At 37.1% G+C, this 25,062-nt stretch overlaps 1 protein-coding gene across 1 annotated transcript; it reads right to left on the bottom strand.

The window, feature by feature from the left end:
- Positions 1–23,313: 23,313 nt before the first annotated feature.
- LOC120883161 (uncharacterized protein C6orf141-like) lies at positions 23,314–24,621 on the bottom strand. Its single transcript, XM_040267152.1, has one exon. The coding sequence runs from the start codon at positions 24,574–24,576 to the stop codon at positions 24,019–24,021; it is 558 nt and encodes a 185-aa protein (XP_040123086.1). The 5' UTR covers positions 24,577–24,621; the 3' UTR covers positions 23,314–24,018.
- Between the last annotated feature and the right edge of the window lie 441 nt (positions 24,622–25,062).

The raw sequence follows: 25,062 nt of genomic DNA, 5'->3' as shown, positions 1-25,062 counted from the left end.
GCTGTTCTCCTTTAATGTTTGTTCATGTTTTTTTATTTGTTTTGTTTTAAGATTTTGCATTTAGGACAGTTTTAGATTCACAACAATAATGAGGAAGAAGGGGCATGGATTTCCTGTATACTCCCTGCCTCCACACTTAAAGGCATCCCCATTATCAACACACCACTGGAACAGTACATTGGTTTCAACTGAGGAACTTACATTGACACATCATAATCAACTAAGGTCCATAGTTTACATTGCAGTCCATCCTTGCTGTTGTACATTCCATGCATTTTGAAATCTAAAAACAATTTACACTGCCTCAAACATCCTTTGTGCTACACCTATTCTTCTCTCCATCTCCCAGTCACTGGTAACTACTGTTCTCACTGCATGATTTTTTCTTTCTAGAATCTTACACTGTGTAGTCTTTCTTAAAATTAATTTTTATTGAGATATTGTTGATTTACAAGCATTAGTTTCTAATGTATAGCAAAATGAATCAGTTATACATATACATATATCCACTCTTTTTAGATTTTTTTTCCTATATAGACCTTTAGAGTATAGTATATAGAGTTCACTGTGATATATAATAGATTCTTATTAATTATATATTTTTTGCATAGCAGTGTGTGTGTGCCAATCCCATCTCCCAGTTTATCCCCCCACTTTGGTAACTATAACTTTGTATTCTACATCTGTGACTAACTTGCAGATAAGTTCATTTGTACCATTTTCCTTAGATTTCACATATAAGCATTATCATATGATTTTTGTCATTCTGTCAGACTTACTTCACTCTATATAACTGTCTCTAGGTCTATGCACTTCCACAAGTGACACTCATTTTCCTTTCCGTGGCTGAGTAATGTTCCGTTACATGTATGTACCACATCTTCTTTATCAATTCATTTATTGATGGATTTTAGATTGCTTCCATGTCCTGGCTATTGTAATAGAGCTACAGTGAGCAACAGTGTCCATGTTTCACCTAGCTCTGTCCATTAAGAAATCCCAAAGTAGTGACATTCAGTAGCAATAAGCTCACCTGTCATCTAAATCTTGGATTATAAATGTTATTCTCTAACAAGTGGAGTTAGAGGTCCTTGATTACAGAACTGGAACACAGAAAGCCAAAAATTGAAATTGAAGCCCTTTCACAATTTGAACAACAGAATAAATGCAAGTTGTATTGAACTATAATTCAAAGGATATCTATTTTTTTGTCTGTAAATCTATGCATAAAAATAAAATATATATTTTGGGAGCAGTAAGGTAGGGCAATTAATCTCAAAATCTCTAGGCTTATTGTCCTTATTTTTTAATAGTTTACCACTGTTTTAAATTTCTAAATACCTGTCCCATAAGAAGAGTACTTAAATCTTATTGGTGAAAGTATGAATTTCCAGCAAGGATATGTGAGAAATTTGAATTTTAAAAATTCTCTCAACTTTCACTTCAGCAATCCTGAAATACTCTAGATAAGTACAAAGCAGTAGAAAAGCATACCATTCATGTACAATGTAAAAAGTGTCTCATATAATGACTTAATTTAAATTTAACAAACCAGTTATTGCAGATAATTAAATAGCAATTGATGATTAAAAGCATATTTATGTAGATTAACACCTATTAAATGAACTTATCACATCCTAATTGTTAATTTTGTTTTAACTATATTTTAAATTATTTAAAATTTCATATTGTGCCTATTTTTCTTTGAAATAGTCCCTTAAATTTTAAGATTAAAATATTTTCTTTTTAGAATTCTCTTTAATCACTAGTACATTAACTTATTATTATTAAATAAACAGAAAAAGATTTACAATGAAGCAAAACAGCATGGAGACCCTTAAAAAATCAAAAGACTATGTGAAGTAAAATGAAAGTAAGCAAATTAATTTTTCAGTAGACTATGCTCACGATTAATATTTTTAATCATAAGAACTCTCAAATTTTACATACTGGTGCATTTTACTATTATCATTATTAGTATATATTTATTAAACATGGGATGCTAAGTCGCTTTAGTCATGTCTGACTCTCTGCAGCCCACCAGGCTCCCCCGTCCCTGGGATTCTCCAGGCAAGAACACTGGAGAGGGTTGCCATTTCCTTCTCCAATGAATGAAAGTGAAAAGTGAAAGTGAAGTCAGTCGCTCAGTTGTGTCTGACTCTTTGCGACCCCATGGACTGCAGCCCACCAGGCTCCTCCACCCATGGGATTCTCCAGCCAAGAGTACTGGAGTGGGTTGCCAGTGCCTTCTACAAACATGGTATAGTCAGGCAAATTTTCAGGAGTGCTGTTTAAAAAAAATAATAATCTTCAAAATACTTCAATGAGTTATGTTTTATTTTCATTATTTATATAATCATGTTTATGCCAAAGCTTTTGACTGTGTGGGTCACAATAAACTGTGGAAAATTCTTCAAGAGATGGGAATACCAGACCACCTGTCCTGCCTCTTGAGAAACCTATATGCAGGTTAGGAAGGAACACTTAGAACTGGACATGGAACAACAGACTGGCTCCAAATAGGAAAATGAGTATATCAAGGCTGTATATTGTCACCCTGCTTATTTAACTTCTATGCAGAGTACATCATGAGAAACACTGGGCTGGAAGAAACACTGGGCTGGAAGAAACACTGGGCTGGAAGAAACACAAGCTGGAATCAAGATTGTTGGGAGAAATATCAATAACCTCAGATATGCAGATGACACCACCCTTATGGCAGAAAGTGAAGAGGAACTCAAAAGCCTCTTGATGAAAGTGAAAGAGGAGAGTGAAAAAGTTGGCTTAAAGCTCAACATTCAGAAAATGAAGATCATGGCATCCGGTCCCATCACTTCATGGGAAATAGATGGGGAAACAGTAGAAACAGTGTCAGACTTTATTTTTTTGGGCTCCAAAATCACTGCAGATGGTGATTGCAGCCATGAAATTAAAAGACATTTACTCCTTGGAAGAAAAGTTATGACCAACCTAGATAGCACATTAAAACGCAGAGACATTACTTTGCCAATAACAGTCCATCGTCTAGTCAAGGCTATGGTTTTTCCTGTGGTTATGTATGGATGTGAAAGTTGGACTGTGATGAAAGCTGAGCGCTGAAGAACTAATGCTTTTGAACTGTGGTGTTGGAGAAGACTCCTGAGAGTCCCTTGGACTACAAGGAGATCCAGCCAGTCCATTCTGAAGGAGATCAACCCTGGGATTTCTTTGGAAGGAATGATGCTAAAGCTGAAACTCCAGGACTTTGGCCACCTCATGCAAAAAGTTGACTCATTGGAAAAGACTCTGATGCTGAGAGGGATTGGGGGCAGGAGGAGAAGGGGACAACAGAGGATGAGATGAGAAGGGGACGACAGAGGATGAGATGGATGGCATCACGTACTCGATGGACGTGAGTCTCAGTGAACTCCGGGAGTTGGTGATGGACAGGGAGGCCTGGCGTGCTGCGATTCATGGGGTCACAAAGAGTCGGACCCGACTGAGCAACAACTGAACTGATGTTGCTGCGGCTGCTCAGTCACTTCAGTCATTTTGGATTCTGCCACCCTATGGACTTCAGCCTGCAAGGCTCCAGAGAGATTATAAACTTTTCAATGAGGAAGAACTAAGAATTGACAATGTAAAGGCAGTGTGGCAATGTTGGATCAATGACAGTACTTTTGACCACTAGCCTATCTCAGACCATGATGGAAATAGATATCGATTACCAGTTGGGAAAATCAGCTAAGAATAACTGGGAACAATGGACTTAAACTTTAAGATGTGGGAGTTTGAGATCAGTTTCTCACAGAAGAAAGATATGCTTGATGGGAAAAATTTGGGAAACAGTTGACAAGAATAGAATTAGGAAGCAGAAGTTAGGAAACAGGAATAGAATTAGGAAACCTAGGGAACGTTATGAAGTTGGAATAAATGTTACCTGATAACAATCCATAAACTTTTGGTTACATAACTGCCTCTATTTTGACGTTTAGGGAATTTTTTGTAATTAGAAATATTAGAGTTATGTCACTTTTTCTTACTTTCTGTTTTCTTACCATTGATGGAGGGTTTTTTGAGGATGCTAAAAAAGTTTAAAAACTATTAAAATCCACTGAATATATTAGAGTCAGTCTAAATAATATACAATTATGTAAGACTGAAATAATTTCTTTTTATAATTGAATGTATTTATTTTTAACTGGAGGATAATTGCTTACAATATTGTGTTTGTTTCTGCCATGCATCAACATGATTCTGCCATAGGTATACACACGTCCCTTCCCTCCACCCACCCACCCTATTCCACCCCTGTAGGTCATCACAGAGACCTTGTCTGAGCTCCTTTTGCTAAACAGCAACTTCCCACTAAGAAACTATTTTATACATGGCTTTGTGTATGTTTCAGTGCTATCCTCTTAATCTATTTGCTTATTGTGATCTTAGAGATAAATAATTGGAGAAGGAATCATGTTGCCCTATGTCATTCATTGATTGTGGACAGTTTTTTAGATCTGAAACACTGTAACAGGTCAAGTTATTTTTGTTATAAATGCACATTAATCTATTTGCATCAAAAAGAAATTTATAGATTCTTAGAGGAGTATAAATTTGATTCCCAGAATATCAATAATAACTGAGACTAGTAATATATATTACTATTAAATGAATTTATAAGTGGAAGAAAATTTGAACATGATAGGAGTTAAGTGACAAAAATGAGCAATGAAACTAGGTATAAAAGATCTAAATATTATAGGTCAGGAAATTTAGTAGAACTGTATTAGAAATACCACAAGATCAAAATTTTAAATATATTATTCAAGTAATTAAGGGCAAGGATTCTGAAGCAAATTGATTTGGTTCAAATCCAGGGACCTCCAATTTCTTAACTGTGTGACCTTATCAGGGCAAATTACTTATCATTTTTCTCCATTTCAACATGTTACCTGTCTGAAAGAATTTTTGAATACTAAATGAGTTAATATGTGTAAAGTACTTAGAAAAGGGCCTGCTGCATAGTGTTAAGTCAGTATTGGATATCTATAATGCCATTTTTGTTCTGCACATAGAGAAGGAGAAATCTTTTGGACTATGGGATTCTTTGGGTATGGGGTCCCATGGGTAAACAACACTGTTGTTTTTCCCCATACATTATCTTCCCAGTGTGATCAGTGAGGATCATATCTGCAGCCTTCTTGAGGCATTTGAGAGTAGGAGTTTCAGGTCCATAAATTATATAATGGTTTCCCTGTTTTGATATATAATCTGTTTAACTTTTGTAGTGCTGTTTATCTTCACATCATTCTCAACCTTCAGTGCTGCAGCTATAAGGGATGGTACAGAGTCAATTAATGGATATGCAGGAAAAATAGAATTAGTATTGATGAGAAAAAGAATAGAGATGTTTTTATTAGAAAACATTCTGATTTATCCTCAGAATTCAGATAAAAAGAGTGAAGTGATTGTAGCCTAATTTAAAATAAAAGGCCTGAATCAAAAGCACAGAGACTTGGAACTTCATTTCTAACAAGTAGGGGCTGGAGGTCTGGGTGGGTAAAATATTGTTCATAGTGTTGACGCAGACCTAAACAATGGTTTAAAAATGAGCTAACCTATACCAAACCAAGGCTGTGTGAGATCATGTGGATAAAAAGAGCACTAGGAAGAGATCTGTGTTGGCTTTGGAAAGTTTCCTTTAGTAAATCTTAGGTAAGGATAATAAGAAAAGGAGAAGGAAATGGCAACCCACTCCAGTATTCTTGCCTGGAAAATCCCATGGATGGAGGAGCCTGGCAGGCTACAGTCCATGGGGTTGCAAAGAGTCAGACTCAACTGAGCAACTGAACTGAACTGAACTGAAGGATAATAAAGGACTACTTACCCCACTTAATCAACCCTCATACCTTATATAGAAAATATCAAATCCTCCTGGTCTTTGTAAAAGCATAGCCATCTGGAGTAGCAACTAAGTACAAACTATACGAAAATCAGACAAGTTTCCTTTCACTCTCTGTCACACACAGACATACACAGACACACACACAGACACAGACACACAAACACAATATCACTTTCCTTTTCTTAAAGGTAAAAGAAAAATCAAGAATAAATCTGGTATCCAGAGGTCTGCATAACAAAAATCTTGCAAATCACGGTTTAGAATGCAATTTAACAAATTCCCAGGCATCTGTTCAATTCAGTTCAGTCGCTCAGTCGTGTCCGACTCTTTGCGACACCATGAATCGCTGCACGCCAGGCCTCCCTGTCCATCACCATCTCCCGGAGTTCACTCAGACTCACGTCCATCGAGTCGGTGATGCCATCCAGCCATCTCAATCTCGGTCATCCCCTTCTCCTCCTGCCCCCAATCCCTCCCAGCATCAGAGTCTTTTCCAATGAGTCAACTCTTTGCATGAGGTGGCCAAAGTACTGGAGCTTCACCTTTAGCATCATTCCTTCCAAAGAAATCCCAGGGCTGATCTCCTTCAGAATGGACTGGTTGGATCTCCTTGCAGTTCAAGGGACTCTCAAGAGTCTTCTCCAACACCACAATTCCAAAGCATCAGTTCTTTGGCGCTCAGCCTTCTTCACAGTCCAACTCTCACATCCATGCATGACCACAAGAAAAACCATAGCCTTGACTAGATGGACCTTAGTCAGCAAAGTAATGTCTCTGCTTTTGAATATACTATCTAGGTTGGTCATAACTTCTTTCAAGGAGTAAGCGTCTTTTAATTTCATGGCTGCAGTCACCATCTGCAGAGATTTTGGAGCCCAAAAAGATAAAGTCTGACACTGTTTCCACTGTTTCACCATCAATTTCCCATGAAGTGATGGGACCGGATGCCATGATCTTCATTTTCTGAATGTTGAGCTTTAAGCCAACTTTTTCACTCTTCTCTTTTAAACAACTCTTTTGTGTAACAGTTAGCTAATATTTGCATAGTATAAATGCTATTTGCAAAGATTTAAATAACTTTAAGTATGATCATTCTGTTGATGAAAAAATAGTTTGGGGAGAAAATCATAGTGTGTCTATAAAGAAAATCTCACTTATTTTCTGAAGTATTTATTATAATTTACTTTAACTTAATTTGAAGGATTTGACCCCACAGCACATAATGAAATGTTAATTAGAATGGGAAGAAACACTATTAATTTAGTTTCTACATTTATGCCAAAATAGTTTAAAAGTTTTTCCATTTATGATGTGATGTTTTTCTATGATGATTTGCTTCCAATGGACATGAAATTTTGTCTGTTACCTCTTATGTGAAACCATCATTCAGTTCTAAACTAAGGTGTCATTGATTCATTAGATTTTCTATAAAATAGTGATGGTCTGACAGTGCTATAGATTGCTTTTGGTGTGATTAGTTGTGTATAAATCTTACATTTTATTTTAAGCTAAAAGTCACACCTTAAAAGAAATATAAAGCAAATAAAATATATATAAATTTTAGAAACTATTTGCTAAATACATAGTTATTCACTGTATATTTCTTTCAAATTTGTAATATGTTTATAATTTTTATAATAAAATATTGGAAAAAAGAGAGTCTTATATAGACAGTAAGTTATAAGACTATTTCAGTCTACTTCAGTATACAGACTGATGTTCATTGACTTTTAAGAGGCTTTTAGCTGCTACATCTTTACCTCTTTGAAAATTAAAAATAATGTTAGAATCTTTGATCTATGAGTAATATTTTCATTTCTCTTAAAGCAATACTAATTAGCACTTATAATAAATAATGTATATAGCAAATTTAGATTCATTACTGCTTTAGTATTTATCATTGACTCTTGAAGTTACTTTATTTGGCAGAATTTTAAATTCATATCAAAATATTTAAATATTCAAGTAAATATTAAATATAACATTCAAATAAATATTTAAATATAACATATTCAAATATTTTATATATCAGGATATTTAATACCTATTACGTTACATGGTACATAGTAGACTCATCATCAGTAATTATTTAATGAAGGAAGAAGAACAAAGAAGCAAGAAAAAAGAAAAATAAAGAAAAAAGGAAGGAAAGAAGAAACTACTGTTCTTTGCTTTGATTTGGCCAATGTCCAGCTGTGAAACTTAAGTTCCCTTTGTTAATTACCCCTCAGTATAATTGAAAATCAAATGTAAAGTAAGAGATGTTTTCCTTAATTTCTTAATTCCATTCAATTACCCTGGCTTTCCCTCATGCTTTTCTCTTATGTTGCCCTAATTCAGAGAGAAAATGGAGTATCTTTAGTGAACTAACATTTATGAAACAGGGAATCTAAGGGTTCTACGGAGAGGAAGGTTTCAATAGAAATCTCTAGTGCCCTGTAGTGTGAATTGAATCTTTGGCTAGTTCTACAAACGATGTTCCAGTGAAGTGAATTTCAGAATTAAATCTATTAGTTATTTCAGAATTAAATCTATTAGTTATTTCAGAATTTAATCTATTAATTATTCTTTGCAATTTTTATTTATTTATTTAATTTTTTACTTTACAATATTGTATTGGTTTTGCTTTATAATGTTTTTTTTTTTTAATTTATTTATTTATTTTTAATTTTTACTTTACAATTCTGTATTGGTTTTGGGTTTTCCCATGACCTTCCACCTGCATTTCCTAGTGGGTAGTTCCTTAAACAAGATAGCTTGCTTAAATTGACCATATTTAAATTTAAACCAATGTAGCCAATTGTATGGGCTTCCCTGGTGGCTCAGATGGTAAAGAATCCACCTTCTATGAGGAAGATTTGAGTTTGATCCCAGGGTTGGGAAGATCCCCTGGAGGAGGACATGGCAACCCACTCCAGTATTCTTGCCTGGAGAATCCCCATGGACAGAGGAGCCTGACGGGCGACAGTTTAAGGGGTTGCAAAGAGTCAGACATGACTGATTGACTAAGCACAACAGTATACATCAAATACTATGGGCAAGACGTTGCAGTGTATATTGTGAAAAAGTGTAATGTGAGGAAGATCAAATTTCTAAAGACATTGTTGTTGTTTTAGAGATAACCACAAATGGTTAAACAAACAAACAAAAGTCAGCTTCAGGCATAAGGGATCTTTTGTAATAATTAGAAGGAAGGAATAGGAAGAGGTGGGCATTGTATGTCTACCTTACTAATAGCCATCTGTGTCCTCAAGATTGACCCTCATCACTGCACTCCACTGCTGGTATCATTTCTTGTTCTGCTTTTGTCTAGTTGTAAAACAAATTAAAATCCTTCACTAGGAACTGTGTGGTTGCCAGAGTTAGAGCAGCGATAGTTCAAGGAACCACATCTGGCAAGAAACTCCAAAAACAAAAATAAACCTTTTTTCCCAGCTTACAGAAGTCCAGAGAGAGAGATTAATTAAAGTCAAAGGAGACAAAACATACACACATCTCCTACTATTGTGATTATGGTGGTTTCTTTTCTACCCTCTGCTTACAAACTCTTTTTCCTTCACAGTATGTTCTTTGATAAAACAATAGCTCTTCAAGTAAATTCAAAACATTACAGTATGTATGAATAAATCTCCTTGCTGAACCCATATTTTGGGAATTCTAAAAGAGTTGATAACATAAACCCTGTCACATTTACATATTATATTTTTTCTCATCCAGTTTTAAGTTCTGCACAGTCGTTAATCTTTGGGACTAGGTTTCCTTTTATGTAAGGTTTAACATTTTTCCTGGTCTCCTGACACAGGGTACCATTTGTTAACTGCATTGGCCGCTTTGAGCTCCTCGAGTACTTGTTTAAATGGCATGGATAATGTGAGATTTCTCCCACACGATGAGGTAATTTATATAAGCATCCTCAGGGTTCTCTGAAGTTCTTGGTGAGCATAACATTGCCCAAGATAATAGGATGCCTAGACAATACTTTGTTCTTTGAATCCTAACTTTTACTTGTGGTTTCAGGATCCCTTTGGAAGAACCAGAACTTCTTTTAGGTTTTTGTTTCTGTGAGGAGGAAAAAAATGAAGAATCAAAGCTCTGTAGTGTGCTTTTAATTCTACATTTTAACAGACACTAAAAGCTAAAGAACTGAGCTATCTCTGAAGTATTGTTGGGTACGATGGCTTGGGAGGAGGGAAACCTACTGCTCTGTAGTGGAAAAAGAAATCCAGGGATCCTTTGTGCTGAGTGAGATAACATAGCCTTTACATGTTCTCCTACACAGCTGTTAGAAGTGACTTTCTTTCCTTATTTCTTTCCTCTTCCTTCTCTTTCCTTGCCATAACTTGTTGACTCATTTGTCCAATGGGAGGAAGGGTAACTGTAACGCAAACTGTCTGATGTATTGAAGAGGAAATCCTGAGGGTAAATATCTGTATTTTGTAAGGTAATTTCCTATCACTAAATGATGCAAAACGGCAGGATGACTGCAGTCATAGAAATATGTTTCCATTGTTAATTTGTAAGATGTCAGAATGGAAATGGTCCTTTAAAGCATCTGATAACATATTGATTTGATTTCTTGGCTTTTTACATTTGTTTGGACTCAGGCTTTATTTTAATTTTGGAGAAGGACATGACAACGCACTCCATACTCTTGCCTGGAAAATCCCATGGACGGGGGAGTATTTTAATCTTAAAATATTAAGATATGGTAAAAATATGCATTGTACTTTTACTCCTGAATTCCAGTTTAAGTCTGTTGTGACAATTCCAAAGCTATGAAAAATTTCCAACTCACAGAGGATCTGGTACACCTCAAATTATTTACCTGTACCTCAGATCTTCCTGTGAGCATGGGTTAAAATCATGGATTAATTAAAGTTCAATTTTTTGCCACAGTATATCATACAAATACTGTCAAGATGCCTGTAATTTTAGAAACAAACTAATTTTTCAGAATGAAAGGAAATTTTAAAAATTCCCTTTTTTTTTTCCTTCTAATTTTTCAGTTTGAAATTAAAGCAGGCTGTTTTTCAGAAGTGGACAAAACTTAAATATGTTTTTATAACTAATGAAATGTCATTGGATCCTTAATCCTAATCCTAAGGAGATGTCAAATTGGTTTAACAGGTTTGTCCCTGGATTGAAATCTAGAATAAGGTGGGGAAAACCTTATTCAAAGTCCTATCACTTAATAATTGTGTGACTTTGGTTAAGTCACTTTACCTATTTAGTCATCAGTTTCAATGTATAGAATACATTATAATACAGTTAATTTTAAATTTTATTTATTTTTTATTGAAGAATAATGGCTTTACAACATTGGGTTGGTTTCTGGCATCCATCAACATGAATCAATATGTTCATGAATCATTCATGAATCAATGTGAATATATATATGTATATACCTATATCCCCTCCCTCTCAAATCTTCTGCCCACCTCCCACCCTTTCCCACCCCTCTAGGTTGTTACAGAGCTCCAGTTAGAGCTCCTTGAGTCATACTGCAAATTCCCATTGGATATCTATTTTCCATATAGTAGTGTATATATTTCCATGCTACTCTCTCTACTTGTCCCATCCTCTCCTTCCTCCCTGCCCACCCATGTCCTTAAGTCTGTTCTCTGTGTTTGTGTCTCCATTGCTCCCCTGCAAATGGATTCATCAGTACCATCTTTCTAGACTCAATATATATGCGTTAATATATTTGCTTTTCTTTTTCTAGTTTACTTCACTCTGTATAATAGGCTCTACGTTTATCCACCTCATTAGAACTAACTAAAATGTGTTCCATATTTTGGGAAAAGTTAAGAAAATTAGACTTCCATAGCAGGGACTCTGGAAGGAATTCTCCATTCCACCCTAAACAGGAATAAGCAGACTCAGAAACACACACATCATAAGAGTGTTTCACCAGCTCAGATAACCTACAGTGATCTACAAAGCCAATGAAACAGTCAATTTCTGCTGTCTCTTCATTACTCTTTGGGAGAGTGAGAAATAAAGAAAATGTAAAGATACAGATACTCTTACCAAAAAACAATAGGCATACATGAAAAGAAATGTAAGAATATAAACAGCTGGCATACACACCGAGGAAACCAGAATTGAAAGAGACACGTGCACTCCAATGTTCATCGCAGCACCATTTATAATAGCCAGGACATGGAAGCAACCTAGATGTCCATCAGCAGATGAATGGATAAGAAAGCTGTGGTACGTATACACAACGGAGTATTACTCAGCCATTAAAAAGATTACATTTGAATCAGTTCTAATGAGGTGGATGAAACTGGAGCCTATTATACAGAGTGAAGTAAGCCAGAAAGAAAAACACCAATACAGTATACTAATGCATATATATGAAATTTAGAAAGATGGTAACGATAACCCTGTATGTGAGACAGCAAAAGAGACACAGATGTATAGAACAGTGTTTTGGACTCTGTGGGAGAGGGAGAGGGTAGGATGATTTGGGAGAATGGCATTGAAACATGTATAATATCATATAAGAAAAGAATCGCCAGTCTTGGTTTGATGCAGGGTGCAGTATGTTTGGGGCTGGTCCACTGGGATGACCCAGAGGGATGGTGTGGGGGTGGGGGAAGGTGGAAGTGGGGTTCGGGATTGGGGACACGTGTACACCTATGGTGGATTCATGTTGATGTGTGGCAAAACCAATACAATATTGTAAAGTAAAAATAATAATAATAAAAGACAATAAAAATAATAATAATAAAAAGGATATAAACCTTTTTATAAACATCCCAATTAGTGATATTTTAGGGCTAAGGAACAACATGTATTTTGAACAATCTGACTTTAAAAGGGAAATGTTTAAGGATGGAGAGATTCTCCCAGCAGTGCAGGAAAAGCTGAGTTAACTAGTCCTGAAGAAGTTCATGAAATAGGGCAGCTCTGGGTGAAGATGCATTGCTTCCTTGTTTTGATTTCACATTCATAATTTGATCTTCTCCGCCAGCTATTCCTTCCTAATGTTGACATGATGGAAGGATCCATCAGTCCTTCCATCCTTCATGGACAATTCCTTTATTTTTATTAAGCTTTCATCACCTGTAAGACATTATCTAGTTTATTTCCACAAATATAAAATGGGATAAGAAGTACTTTTAGTTTATAAGGAAATTGAGGAGTATAGGTGAAATAAAACAGATGTAATAAACATATTAAAGGAAAATGCAGCTTATTTAAATAAAAGTAGTATGTGTATATTATATGAAATGAATACAGTGACTAGCAGCATAAAGAAAGCAGTCAGGGAGGAAGTGTTATTTGAGTGAGATTTAGAAGTATAAACAGTATTTCATTTAAGTAAGAAGGAAAACCATGCACTTCATGGAGAAGGACTGGCAAAATTAGCACATAAAAAGCAAGAGATAAAGTATTTAATTGTGAAGAATTTATATATATATATATAATGAGATTATAATAAAGAACTATAATTTGCTAGGTAAGTCAAGTTCAAACATAGTACATGGAATTTAAATATTGTTCCAGTGATTTCATAGGCTTTATTAAAATAAATTTTTAGAAAAATAAATCCATAAGGATAAGGAAAGACAGAGAATATGGAAATAATAATCTGGAAAATCAGTTAGGACTATCATGAACATCTCACCAGGAGGCTGGCATCAAAACAAAAGGTGCCTGTGACAGAAACTGCTGTTGTTCAGTCATACAGTCATGCCCAACTCTTTGCAACCCCATGGACTGCATCACGCCAGGCTTCCCTGTCCTTCAGCAACTCCCAAAGTTTGCTCAGACTCATGTCCATTGAGTTGGTGATGCCATCCAAAGATCTCATCCTCTGTTGCCCCTTTTAATAAGGGATAAGTAAAACATCTGACTGCTATATGAATTTGAGGCATGAGGAATAAATAGAGAATAAAAGTGAATCAGGTACTCAGCTAAAATAGCTAAGTAAAGTGTTTCACTAATAACAGACATACAAAGGTAGAATAAAAATTACCATGGGAATCTGAAGGAGATTTTGGAACATCGTATAAGTTCATTAGAGGCTTCCCTGGTGGTTTAGTTGGTTAAGAATCCTCCTGCAGTGCAGAAGATGCAGCTCAATCCCTGGGTCAGGAAATTCCCAGGAGGAGGAAATGGCAACTCACTCCAGTATTCTTGTTGGAAATCCCTTGGACAGAGGAGCCTGGTGAGCTATAATCCATGGAGTTGCAAAAGTTGGAGACAACTTAAGACACCAAACCACCATCACCAGCATAAGTTCATTATTTCACTCACTGAGTATCAGCATACATATAATTTTGGGTGAAACTATATGCTTTAAGAAATACTTCAAGTGGCAATCAAAACATGAATAAATTTTTAAATATATCTTTTGCCTGATACACAAAGACTATAGGGGAAACAAACAAGTGAAATTCTGCCTTTAAAATGTTTGTGCTATAACTAGAGGAAGAAAATAGTGATTCAGTTCAGTTAAGTTGCTCAGTCATGTCAGATTCTTTGCAACCCCATGGACGGCAGCATGCCAGGCTACCCTGCCTATCACCAACTCCTGGAGTTTACCCAAACTCATGTCCATCGAGTCGGTGATGCCATCCAGTCATCTCATCCTCTGTCATCCTCTTCTCTTCCTGCCCTCAATCTTTCCCAGAATCAGGGTCATTTCCAATGAGTCAGTTCTTCACATCAGGTGGCCAAAGTATTGGAGTTTCAGCTTCCACATCAGTCCTTCCAATGAACACCCAGGACTGATTTCCTTTAGGACGGACTGGTTAGATTTCCTTGCAGTCCAAGGGACTCTCAAGAGTCTTCTCTAACATCACAGTTCAAAAGCATCAATTCTTTGCTACTAAGCTTTCTTTATATTCCAACACTCACATCCATATATGAATACTGGAAAACTATAACTTTGACTAGAAGGACCTTTGTTAGCAGTCATGTCTGTGCTTTTTAATAAGCTGTCTAGAGTGGTCATAGCTTTTCTTCCAAGGAGTCAGCCTCTTTTAATTTCATGGCTGCAGTCACTATCCACAGTGATTTAGGAGCCCAAGAAAATAAAGTCTCTCAAAGTTTCCATTGTTTTCCCCTCTATTTGCCATGAAATGATGGACTGGATGTCATGATCTTAGTTTTCTGAATGCTGAGTTTTAAGCCAACTTTTTCAGTCTCCTCTTTCACTTTCATCGAGAGGCTCTTTAGTTTCTTGCCTTCTGCCATAAGGGTGGTGTCATCTGTGTATCTGAGGTTATTGATATTTCTCCCAGTGATCTTGATTACAGCTTGTGTTTTGTTCAACCCAGCTTGTGCTTCATCCAGCCTGGCATTTCACATGATATATTCTACATATGAGTTAAATAAGCAGGGTGACAATATACAGCCTTGAATACTCCTTTCCTGATTTGGAACCAGTCTCTGGTTCCATGTCCAGTTCTAACTGTTGCTTGGAGCTGCATACAGATTTCTCAGGAGGCAAGTCAGGTGGTCTGGAATTCCCATCTCTTTAAGAATTTTCCACAATTTGTTGTGAGCCACACAGTCAAAGGCTTTGGCATAGTCAATAAAGCAGAAATAGATGTTTTTCTGGAACTCTCTAGCTTTTTCTATGATCCAGCGAATTTTGGCAATTTAATCTCTGGTTCCTCTGCCTTTTCTCAATCTAGATTAAAATCTAGAAATTCACTGCTCACATACTGTTGAAGTGTGGCTTGGAGAATTTTGAACATTACTTTGCTAGCATGTGATATGAGTGCAATTGGGTGGTAGTCTGAGCATTTTTCAGTTTGCCTTTCTTTGGGAATGGAATGAAAACTGAGCTTTTCCAGTCCTGTGGCCACTGCTGACTTTTCCAAATTTGCTGGCATATTGAGTGAAGCACCTCACAGCATTATCTTTTAGGATTTGAAATAACTCAACTGGAATTCCATCACCTCTACTAGCTTTGTTCACAGTGATACTTCCTAAGGCCCACTTGACTTTGCAGTCCAGGATGTCTGGTTGTGGGTGAGTGATCATACAATCATGGTTATCTGGGTCATGAATATCTTTTTGTTATAGTTCTTCTGGGTTTTCTTGCCACTTCTTCTTAATATCTTCTTATATCTTGTGATATAACGGAAGGAAGTAATCAATGATTCAGTTCAGTTCAGTTCCGTCACTCAGTCATGTCCAACTCTTTGCGACCCCATGAATCACAGCACGCCAGGCCTTCCTGTCTATCACTAACTCCCAAATGATTACAAACAAAAAAATTAATTGGAAAACAGATGCAAAATACATTATCTCATGTTAACTTTAAAGATTGAAGGAAGCTCAGCAAAGAGAGATAAGAGCATTTGTTTTCTGCTATTATTAAATATAACTGGTCAGCTTCATCGAGTTAGGCAGAGGAACATCATTTTAGGGATACAGTAAAGTAAAAACGTTGGAAAAGGCAATGGCTCCCCACTCCAATACTCTTGCCTGGAAAATCCCATTGATGGAGGAACCTGGTAGGCTGCAGTCCATGGGGTCGCTAAGAGTCAGACACGACTGAGAAATTTCACTTTCACTTTTCACTTGCATGCTTTGGAGAAGGAAACAGCAACCCACTCCAGTGTTCTTGCCTGGAGAATCCCAGGGACAGAGGAGCCTGGTGGGCTGCTGTCTACGGGGTCACACAGAGTCAGACACAACTCAGCTGACTTAGCAGCAGCAGCAGCAAAGTAAAAATGTAGATGTACATGATTAATGAGATTTCGTACTTTGAAAGAATCTTCTTATCCAATGATTGTTAGCTCAGAAACTCGAATGAATGTCAAGGGAAAGCTACAAAGCCCACTTGTTTGCATATTCATATTGTAGCTTAAATGACCTGGACAAGACCATGTGGTCAGTATGTTCTTCTGCCTACACTTTATCAAATGTTAAGCTCACAGGGCCACAATGCAAGCACTCAGAAAAGCTAATACATAAAGAGTGATGCCTGAAATAAGAAATTTTTCCTCACTGAGAATATTTCTAAAATGACAAAATTTTAGCTTATATTTCAGAAGAAGAGATAAATTTATTATTATCCTAGAAATTTAAAGTGTTATTACTCCACTAAGAATCTGCCTGCAATGCGTGAGACCTAGGTTCAGTCCCTTGGTTGTGAAGATCCCCTGGAGAAGGGAAAGGCTACCCACTCCAGTATTCTGGCCTGGAAAATTCCATGAACTATATAATCCATGGGATTGTAAAAAGACGGACACAACTGACTGACTTTCACTTCGCCTCTCTGGTGGCTTAGTTGATAAATAATTTGCCTGCAATGCTGGAGACTTTGGTTCAACCCTGGGTTGGGAAGATCCCCTGGAGAAGAAAATGACAACTCACTCCAATACTTATCTGGAAAATCCCGTGGACAGAGGAGTCTTGTGGGCTGCAGTCCATGGGGTTGCAAAAAGCCAGACAGGACTGAGTGACTAAGCACAAGGTGTTTCCAGAATGATGCTAGAGTAGATTATTGGTTCATCTATTTGCTTTTGGACTTCCCTTTATGGCTCAGCTGGTAAAGAATCTTCCTTTAATGTGGGAGACCTGGGTTCAATCCCTGGGTTGGGAAGATCCCCTGGAGAAGGGAAAGGTCACCCACTCCAGTATTCTGGCCTGGATAATTCCATGGACTATACAGTCCCTGGGGTAGCAAAGAATCAGACAGGACTGAGTGAGTTTCACTTTCACTTTCAAGTTGCCTATACCAACAATGACAGTTGCTTTTGTTTTTCCGAAGTAGGAAAATGCTAATTCTTTTGTAATCACTTTGCACCTCAGGAACTATCTCAAGGGCCCTAATCAATTAAGCTAGAGTTTAGCTAACTCCATTTCTCATTTTCACATTACTGCATGCTTTCATGTAGGGTCTGCCTTGCTATGGTTTTCTAAGTCTAGTATTTTGTTACTGTTTTTTGTCTTGCCACTTGCAAACAATAAACATTTAAATTGTATATATATACACATATACGTATATATAAAGAAAGGATAATTCAAGAATAGGCTTCTACTAAAGAACACTATTCTAAAGTTTCATTATACACAGAAGATACACATCCTAAGAAACAACGTTTGGAAGTGAGTCTTAAAGAATAATTAAATTCCTTATTGGAATTTCTAAACTTCATTCATTCAGCAATTAAAACAATTATTACTAAAGATCTGCTATAAATTGCATATCTGTGTCCCCCCAAAATTTGTATGTTGAAAATCAAATACCTTATGGGATAGTATTTGGAGATGGGATGTTTGGAAGGGAAGTCAGGAAGGTGGAGCCCTCATAGTGGGATTAGTGCCCTGGTAACAAGAATCATGACAGCTCTCTCTTTCTTGCTCTCTCCTCTCTCTCTTTCCCCATGAACTGATACAATTCAATTGTCCCTCAATATCCAAGGGGATTGGGTCTAGACACTGAATTTCAAGATGTTCAAATCTCATATAAAATGACAAAGTATTTACTTATAACCTATGTACACCCCCCAATACAGTTTAAATCATCTCTAGAGTCCATATGATAACTACAAGAATGACATCGACAGATACATTTCTTGTTCATATCAAAAGGAAATGATGGTAAATAAAGGCACGTTCTTACTCCTTCTGAAAGATACCCTCCTGTTTTCTATGTAAAACTTTTCCCTTTCTTGCTTTTCCTTTGCTATCTTACAGCCGATTGCAACTTTCCAGAAAGGCAAAGTTTTTTTATTTTTTTCCCCTCTAACTAGGGAAACTACTTAGAAAATTGGTTTCTTTTAGTTTTGCCCCATGCAGGCTTGACCTATTTTACCTTGTTACAGTGATGGAGAGACCCATTCCTGAAAAAATTCAGCTTCAAAGAGTTCTGTTAATGGAAAAACTACAGGCACCTTCTTACAAACAAGCACCAACAAAACTTTTCTCTTTAAATCTTTTGCTATAATTACCAAATTAATGTGTTAAATATATACTTAAATAAAGTGAGAATAAGCTAATAGCAATAAATATTCAGATGCAAGTTATATATTGTCATACAAAACAATGAGCCATGATTTATAGCCACAGATATTTAAACTAACGTTTTCTTTTTTTTAAGTATTTATTTATTTGGCTGGACCAGATTTTGGTTGCAGCATATGAGATCTAGTTCCCTCATCAGGCATTGAACCTGGGCTCCCTGCATTGGCAGCATGGAGTCTTAGCCTCTACTGAACCACCAGGGAATTTCCCAAACCAGTATTTTCTTATATATCAATATAACATGATTTACAAAATTAAAATGATTTCAGATGATAATCTCGGTAATTCAAGGATATATGCTTAAATACTAAGTTTCTCTCTTGTATTGCTTAAGATAAACTAGACCCAATCTTATTTCTAGCAAACAATCTGCTTTCCCCTTTACAAGGCAGTGCTGGATAGCAAGATTGGTTAGCTTCGTTGGTTTTTAACATAACAGTTTGGTTTGTAACTGCACCAACTGGTTATTGTTGCTTATGGAAAAACAATTTTGTGCAGTGACTAGAGGACACATTGCTAACCTGGGTCAGCTTTATTGATCTGTGAGTCTTTTTTTGTTCACAAGTGAAAGAGCAAGTGAACCAACATAACCTATTGCCACACCTGGAAACAAGCACCTCCTGCATATTCTACAGGAATATTGGAATCCTATTATATAGGAGGCAGGATCTCAATTATTTGAATGTAATTATTAAATTTTGGCCAAAGTGCTTATTTAATTTTCTCAACATATTAAAATTGGTTTGGCTGGCCTAACTCAGGTACCTGAGTTTGCGGTAAATGTATTTTATAAAGTTGTCCTCCTGAAGCAACACTGTGTTACTGAATTTCCTCTAAATGAAAGATATTAAAGTTTTTTTCATGGCATTGACTAATTAAGATTCAATGGAAGTACATACTTTGGTCAGTTGAAGACACAAAATTAGTTCAAAAGTTATTCCTAGACCATTCAAACAATATTATTATAATGGTGGCATAAATGTAATAATAATTAATAATAACTATTCTTCTTCCTATTATTTAATTCATGTTTTAGTTTATCCTGAAGAGCATGGAAAAATATTCCTCAGACAATACAACTCTGCTTATACTGGTAGGGAAGTGCACTTTTTAAAAACACATGTCAGAAATACCTGTTTTATGTCTCTGATTGTTTTTCACTTACAGTAAGCTTTTCAGTAAAAAGAATCATTCAGAAAAAATATAACAAATTTAATGTTTGAATATATTTGGAAATCACTCAGTATATCAGGTATAAAATGTTTTCAAATAAAACATTTGCACTTACAGTAGAAGTACATAAAAACTAATATGAATAAGTAACTGATATTGAGGGGAGGTTTCATAAGAATGGCTTTCTTTTATAGTTGGAATTCTTCCTCAATGAAGGCACATTATTACTAACTGTCTTTCTAGCAGTCCCCTCTCAGGACACCTACATTTTGATATAGCCTTGCCACTGAATCTTCCCCTTTTTCTACTTCAATCTCTGTCAATAAATTTGTCTTGATAATGTTCCTTCATTTCAGTTTTTGCCCAGACTTCACTATTCCAATTTCTAGCTCTCCCATCTTTTGCATTGTTAGTCTCTTTAAAAGAGCAATAATGATTGTGGTACTATAAATAATATTTAACTATCAACTATGAATCATACGTCATCTGGATTCTTGAATTTTTAATTAATTTTCCTAGCAATGCCACTGATATTCTGTTATATTCATTTTACAAATAAGAAAATAGAGGCCTGGAGAGAGTGAATAAGTTTTCAAAGTTAGAAGTAAGGGGCAGAGCCAGATTCTAATCTCTGTTCCTCCTAGCTCAGAGGTCATATACTTTCCATCTAGTCACATGACTTCATTCACACTTTGGGGGAATCAACCTTGCATTCATGGATGAAGTACCAGATATAAGTGGATCAATTGTATTAGTGGATTGTCCTCTCTCCAGGTCTGCCTTTCTGTCTCTAGGTGAGCTTTGTCAGTCACCCATCATAGTAAGGTTAGAAGACTACTCCAAATCTGAGAGAAACAGGGAGTGGGTGAACCTATTTCTAGAAAAACTGTGAAATTTCCTAGTTTAATAAGTCCAAACTGAATCTATAGACTCAAATTGCACTCCCAAACTTTCCGACTTAACTGATAAGATAATTATCCAAAACATTTATGGTAATTTGTTCAAAATCTTAATTTTATTTATTTATGTTTAAAATGAACTGCTTTTGCTGTGACAGATCTTAGTTCCAGCATGTAGAGAGTCTATTTGTGATGTGCAGGCTCCAGAGTGGATGGGCTCAGTAGTGCAAGGGATTAGTTGTCCTGTGACTTGTGGGGTTTTACTTCCCCAGCCAGGGATTGGTTGCATGTCCCTTCCATTGCAAGGCTTGCAAGGAGGATTCTGAACCCCTGGACCACTAGGGAAGTCCCTTTCATTTTGTAGTAATGAATCTAAGGCTCAAATGCATTTCTTAAAGTCTATGCCAACTTTTGGGTGTTTTAAACTATTGTTAAGTTCATATCCTTTTGAATTTTTTTTTCTAAATTATAAAACTAGGAAGATATACAGAATGCACTAGTTTTATTCATGAAGATAATTTCTGGAAAACTTTTCAACAATTATATGTACACTGAATTGTGGTTTCTGTCAATTTAAATTGTAACCTAACATTTGATAAAATATACATTAGGACACAATTTTAATATTATTGTTAATATTTCTTAAGCATTTTTGCTTATTTTTTTAAAAATGCATTTATTTATTTTTTTAATTGAAGAATAATTGCTTTACAGAATTTTGCTGTTTTCTGCCAAACCACAGCATGAATCAGCCACAGTTCAGTTCAGTTCAGTTCAGTCCAGTCGCTCAGTCGTGTCCGACTCTTTGCAACACCATGAATCGCTGCACGCCAGGCCTCCCTGTCCATCACCATCTCCCGGAGTTCACTCAGACTCATGTCCATCGAGTACGTGATGCCATCCAGCCATCTCATCCTCGGTCATCCCCTTCTCCTCCTGCCCCCAATCCCTCCCAGCAGCAGAGTCTTTTCCAGTGAGTCAACTCTTTGCATGAGGTGGACAAAGTACTGGAGTTTCAGCTTCAGCATCATTCCTTCCAAAGAAATCCCAGGGCTGATCTCCTTCAGAATGGACTGGTTGGATCTCCTTGCAGTCCAAGGGACTCTCAAGAGTCTTCTCCAACACCGCAGTTCAAAAACATCAATTCTTCCGCGCTCAGCCTTCTTCAGAGTCCAACTCTCACATCCATACATGACCATAGGAAAAACCATAGCCTTGACTAGATGGACCTTTGTTGGCAAAGTAATGTCTCTGCTTTTGAATATGCTATCTAGGTTGGTCATAACTTTTCTTCCAAGGAGTAAGCGTCTTTTTTTTTTTTTTTTTTTGAGTAAGCGTCTTTTAATTTCATGGCTGCAGTCACCATCTGCAGTGATTTTGGAGCCCAAAAAAATAAAGTCTGACACCACAGGTATACATATTTCCCTTCCTTCTATTACTTCCCTCCCATGATTTTAATATTATTTTAATCATTTTCATTTTCTCAAGTATAACGTTAAATCAGATTTTTTTTTTTTGACCTTCAATAACCAATCAGTCTTTTATTAGCAAAACTTTAGACTAATAAGGCTTAAAAAAAAAAAAAAGACAAAATTTAGTAGAGATCGCTTTGCCAATTCACACAGCAATATATATTTCACTCTTTTGTAATCTCTACATGTTTTCATAATTCTACAGTGTTATTTCCACAACATTGTTAACAATTACTGAGGAATATATAAAAAATAATTTTTTTTCAGTTTTTGTAAGTGATAGAGTAGGGTACAGCAGTAAATATAGCATATATGTCAATACCTGTCAAGCTTCAATGTGAATCACACAGGGATCCTGACAAAATGAGAAATCTGATTCAACAGACTTAAGAGTGGGGCCTAGAATTCTGCATTTCTTAAAAACCCATCCTTCATGATGCCCAAGTTGCTGGTTCACAGACCATACCTTGAATAGCATCCTAGTATGCATTAGTTTATATGAAGACAATACTCAGATTTTATATATTGTTTATGCTCAGAAAGTGAAAGTGAACCCACTCCAGTGTTCTTGCCTGGAGAATCTCAGGAACGGGAAGCCTGGTGGGCTGCCATCTATGGGGTCACACAGAGTCGGACACGACTGAAACGACTTAGCAGCATGAGCAGTATGCTCAGAAAAGTTGTATATTTATATACACATATATACATACATTAAAAAACCAAATAAATAAAACCAGACTGGAAACATACCAAATATTAAAAGAGATCTGGGGTCATGGGTGAGTTTTTGTTTTTCTTTTTCCTCACAAACTAACATTTCCTTAATTTTTTTTTCCAATGAATGTAACTTTTTCTGTTGACAGAGAGCTTTTTCTCTTTATCCTTTCTCTTTTTTTTAAGCAAAAAGGCACATCAAGTGCTAGTGATGACCAACAAGAATAAGATCAGCAAGTGGAATGTAATGACTCTCAAAGTTGACGCAGACTGTGGACAAAGGTTAAAAGAGGCTGACACTTGCTTGATCCACGGCAGTTATGTGGCTGTCATATGTCTTTGGCCACTTGAGTGGTCAGCTGGCTTCCAAAGTCGTTGCTGTGATTCATCCACATAAGACAGCTGTAGATGATCCATTTTTGGTGAGGTGGAAGTAAGACCAAAGATCCAAGACCCAGTCATTCTCAGAGACTTGGCTTTAAGTCAAGTTGGCATTGAGGATGCCCAAGCTTCCGTTTGGTTCACTCCCAGGACACTGTTAACTGGAAGATTCCTCAGCTTCTGTTCAAGACAGGGTTCTGCTCAGGGATCAGGAACACAGTTCAGTCTTCACTGGGTGCCCTGTTCTCTCCTGGAGAGCACGGCCAGACTCTTAAAAGGTTCTTGTAGTTTTGTTAATCACACGTTGGAGTTTCCGGAAGCGCATTTTCTTGATAAGCGCTGCTTCACCGTCCCCGAACATTCCTCGGGCTCCTCTAGCCCACTAAATCTTGTCCGGTTATCAGGTCCGTGAAACGATCCTCTCTGCGTGGACACGGGTGTTTCTCTTTGTGCCGAAAGCGCGGGATTCTCCAGGGATCCTGGCGCTCCGCAACGCGTCTCACTCCCTGTTGGCGCGGAAAGTGACCGCGGTCATGGAGCGCTCCTCTGTCAGCGTGGTCATGCTGCCCTTCGCCCATGCAACCTCCAGGACTTCTTGTGTCACCTCATAATCCAAGACCCGCACGAGCAGGGGTTTGGGAGCTCGAGAGGGAGCGTCTACACGGCTGCCAGAAATTCGAATTTTCCGTGGAAAGAGAGGAGAAGAGCAGTTGGGTTCCCGGTCTTGTCCTTGCGCTTTGAAAAGGTCCTCCTCATCGGCCACCTCTTCCCGCTCGGCGTCCCCCTGAGTCCCCAACCACCTCTCCGGGTGCAAAAGAAAGAGCACTTTATCTCGGACCCAGGAATCACAGTCCGCGTTCTCCCCCGCCCCGCGGTCCTCGTGGGCGCCGCCCTGCCTGCGGCTCCATTTCGCTGCCAAGGGGTTCGGGGCACCTGGGGCCGAGGGAGCCCCGCGCCCCTCCTTGCGCGTAAACAGCTGGGAGCGTTGCTCGCTGCGGGGCGAGTCTGCGAGATCGCGGGGACCCGGGGCCCCCATCCCAGTATGAGGGCCATTCATTCGGTGGTTCTTCCACGGAATTTTGCAGTGAACACCAAGCAGAGCTCCGGAAAGCGCGGGACAGACGGCCTAAATCAGATTTTAAACTAGTGGTTCTCTGATATAGAGAGAAAATATGTGATTCAGATTCATGAAGTTCTTTCGGCTCTGATGATATCTATTTTGCAATACATTATATTTCTCACAAACTACTTAACCTTTCTGAGCTTCATTTTATTGATATGTAAAACTAAAAAATATTCTCCTCATAAGAAGTGTTATAAGCATTATATATATGATAGCTGACATAAAACCTTAGCTTTGTGATTATTTTGTAACTGAATTATTATTCCGATTTTATCAGCCCTGCTTGCTTTCATCTACCAACACACAGCAAACACTGTGGAAATATAATTAAATTAGCATTAAATTTATATATTAGTTTGAGGACAGTGGCTATTTTTATTATTTGAAAATCTTTCCCACAAAATCATTTATTAATCCATT

The sequence above is a fragment of the Oryx dammah genome, unplaced genomic scaffold (genome assembly GCF_014754425.2).
Source record: "Oryx dammah isolate SB20612 unplaced genomic scaffold, SCBI_Odam_1.1 HiC_scaffold_24, whole genome shotgun sequence".
In the NCBI taxonomy this organism is placed as follows: Eukaryota; Metazoa; Chordata; class Mammalia; order Artiodactyla; family Bovidae; genus Oryx; species Oryx dammah.
This window is presented reverse-complemented; position numbering and strand designations above follow the sequence as displayed.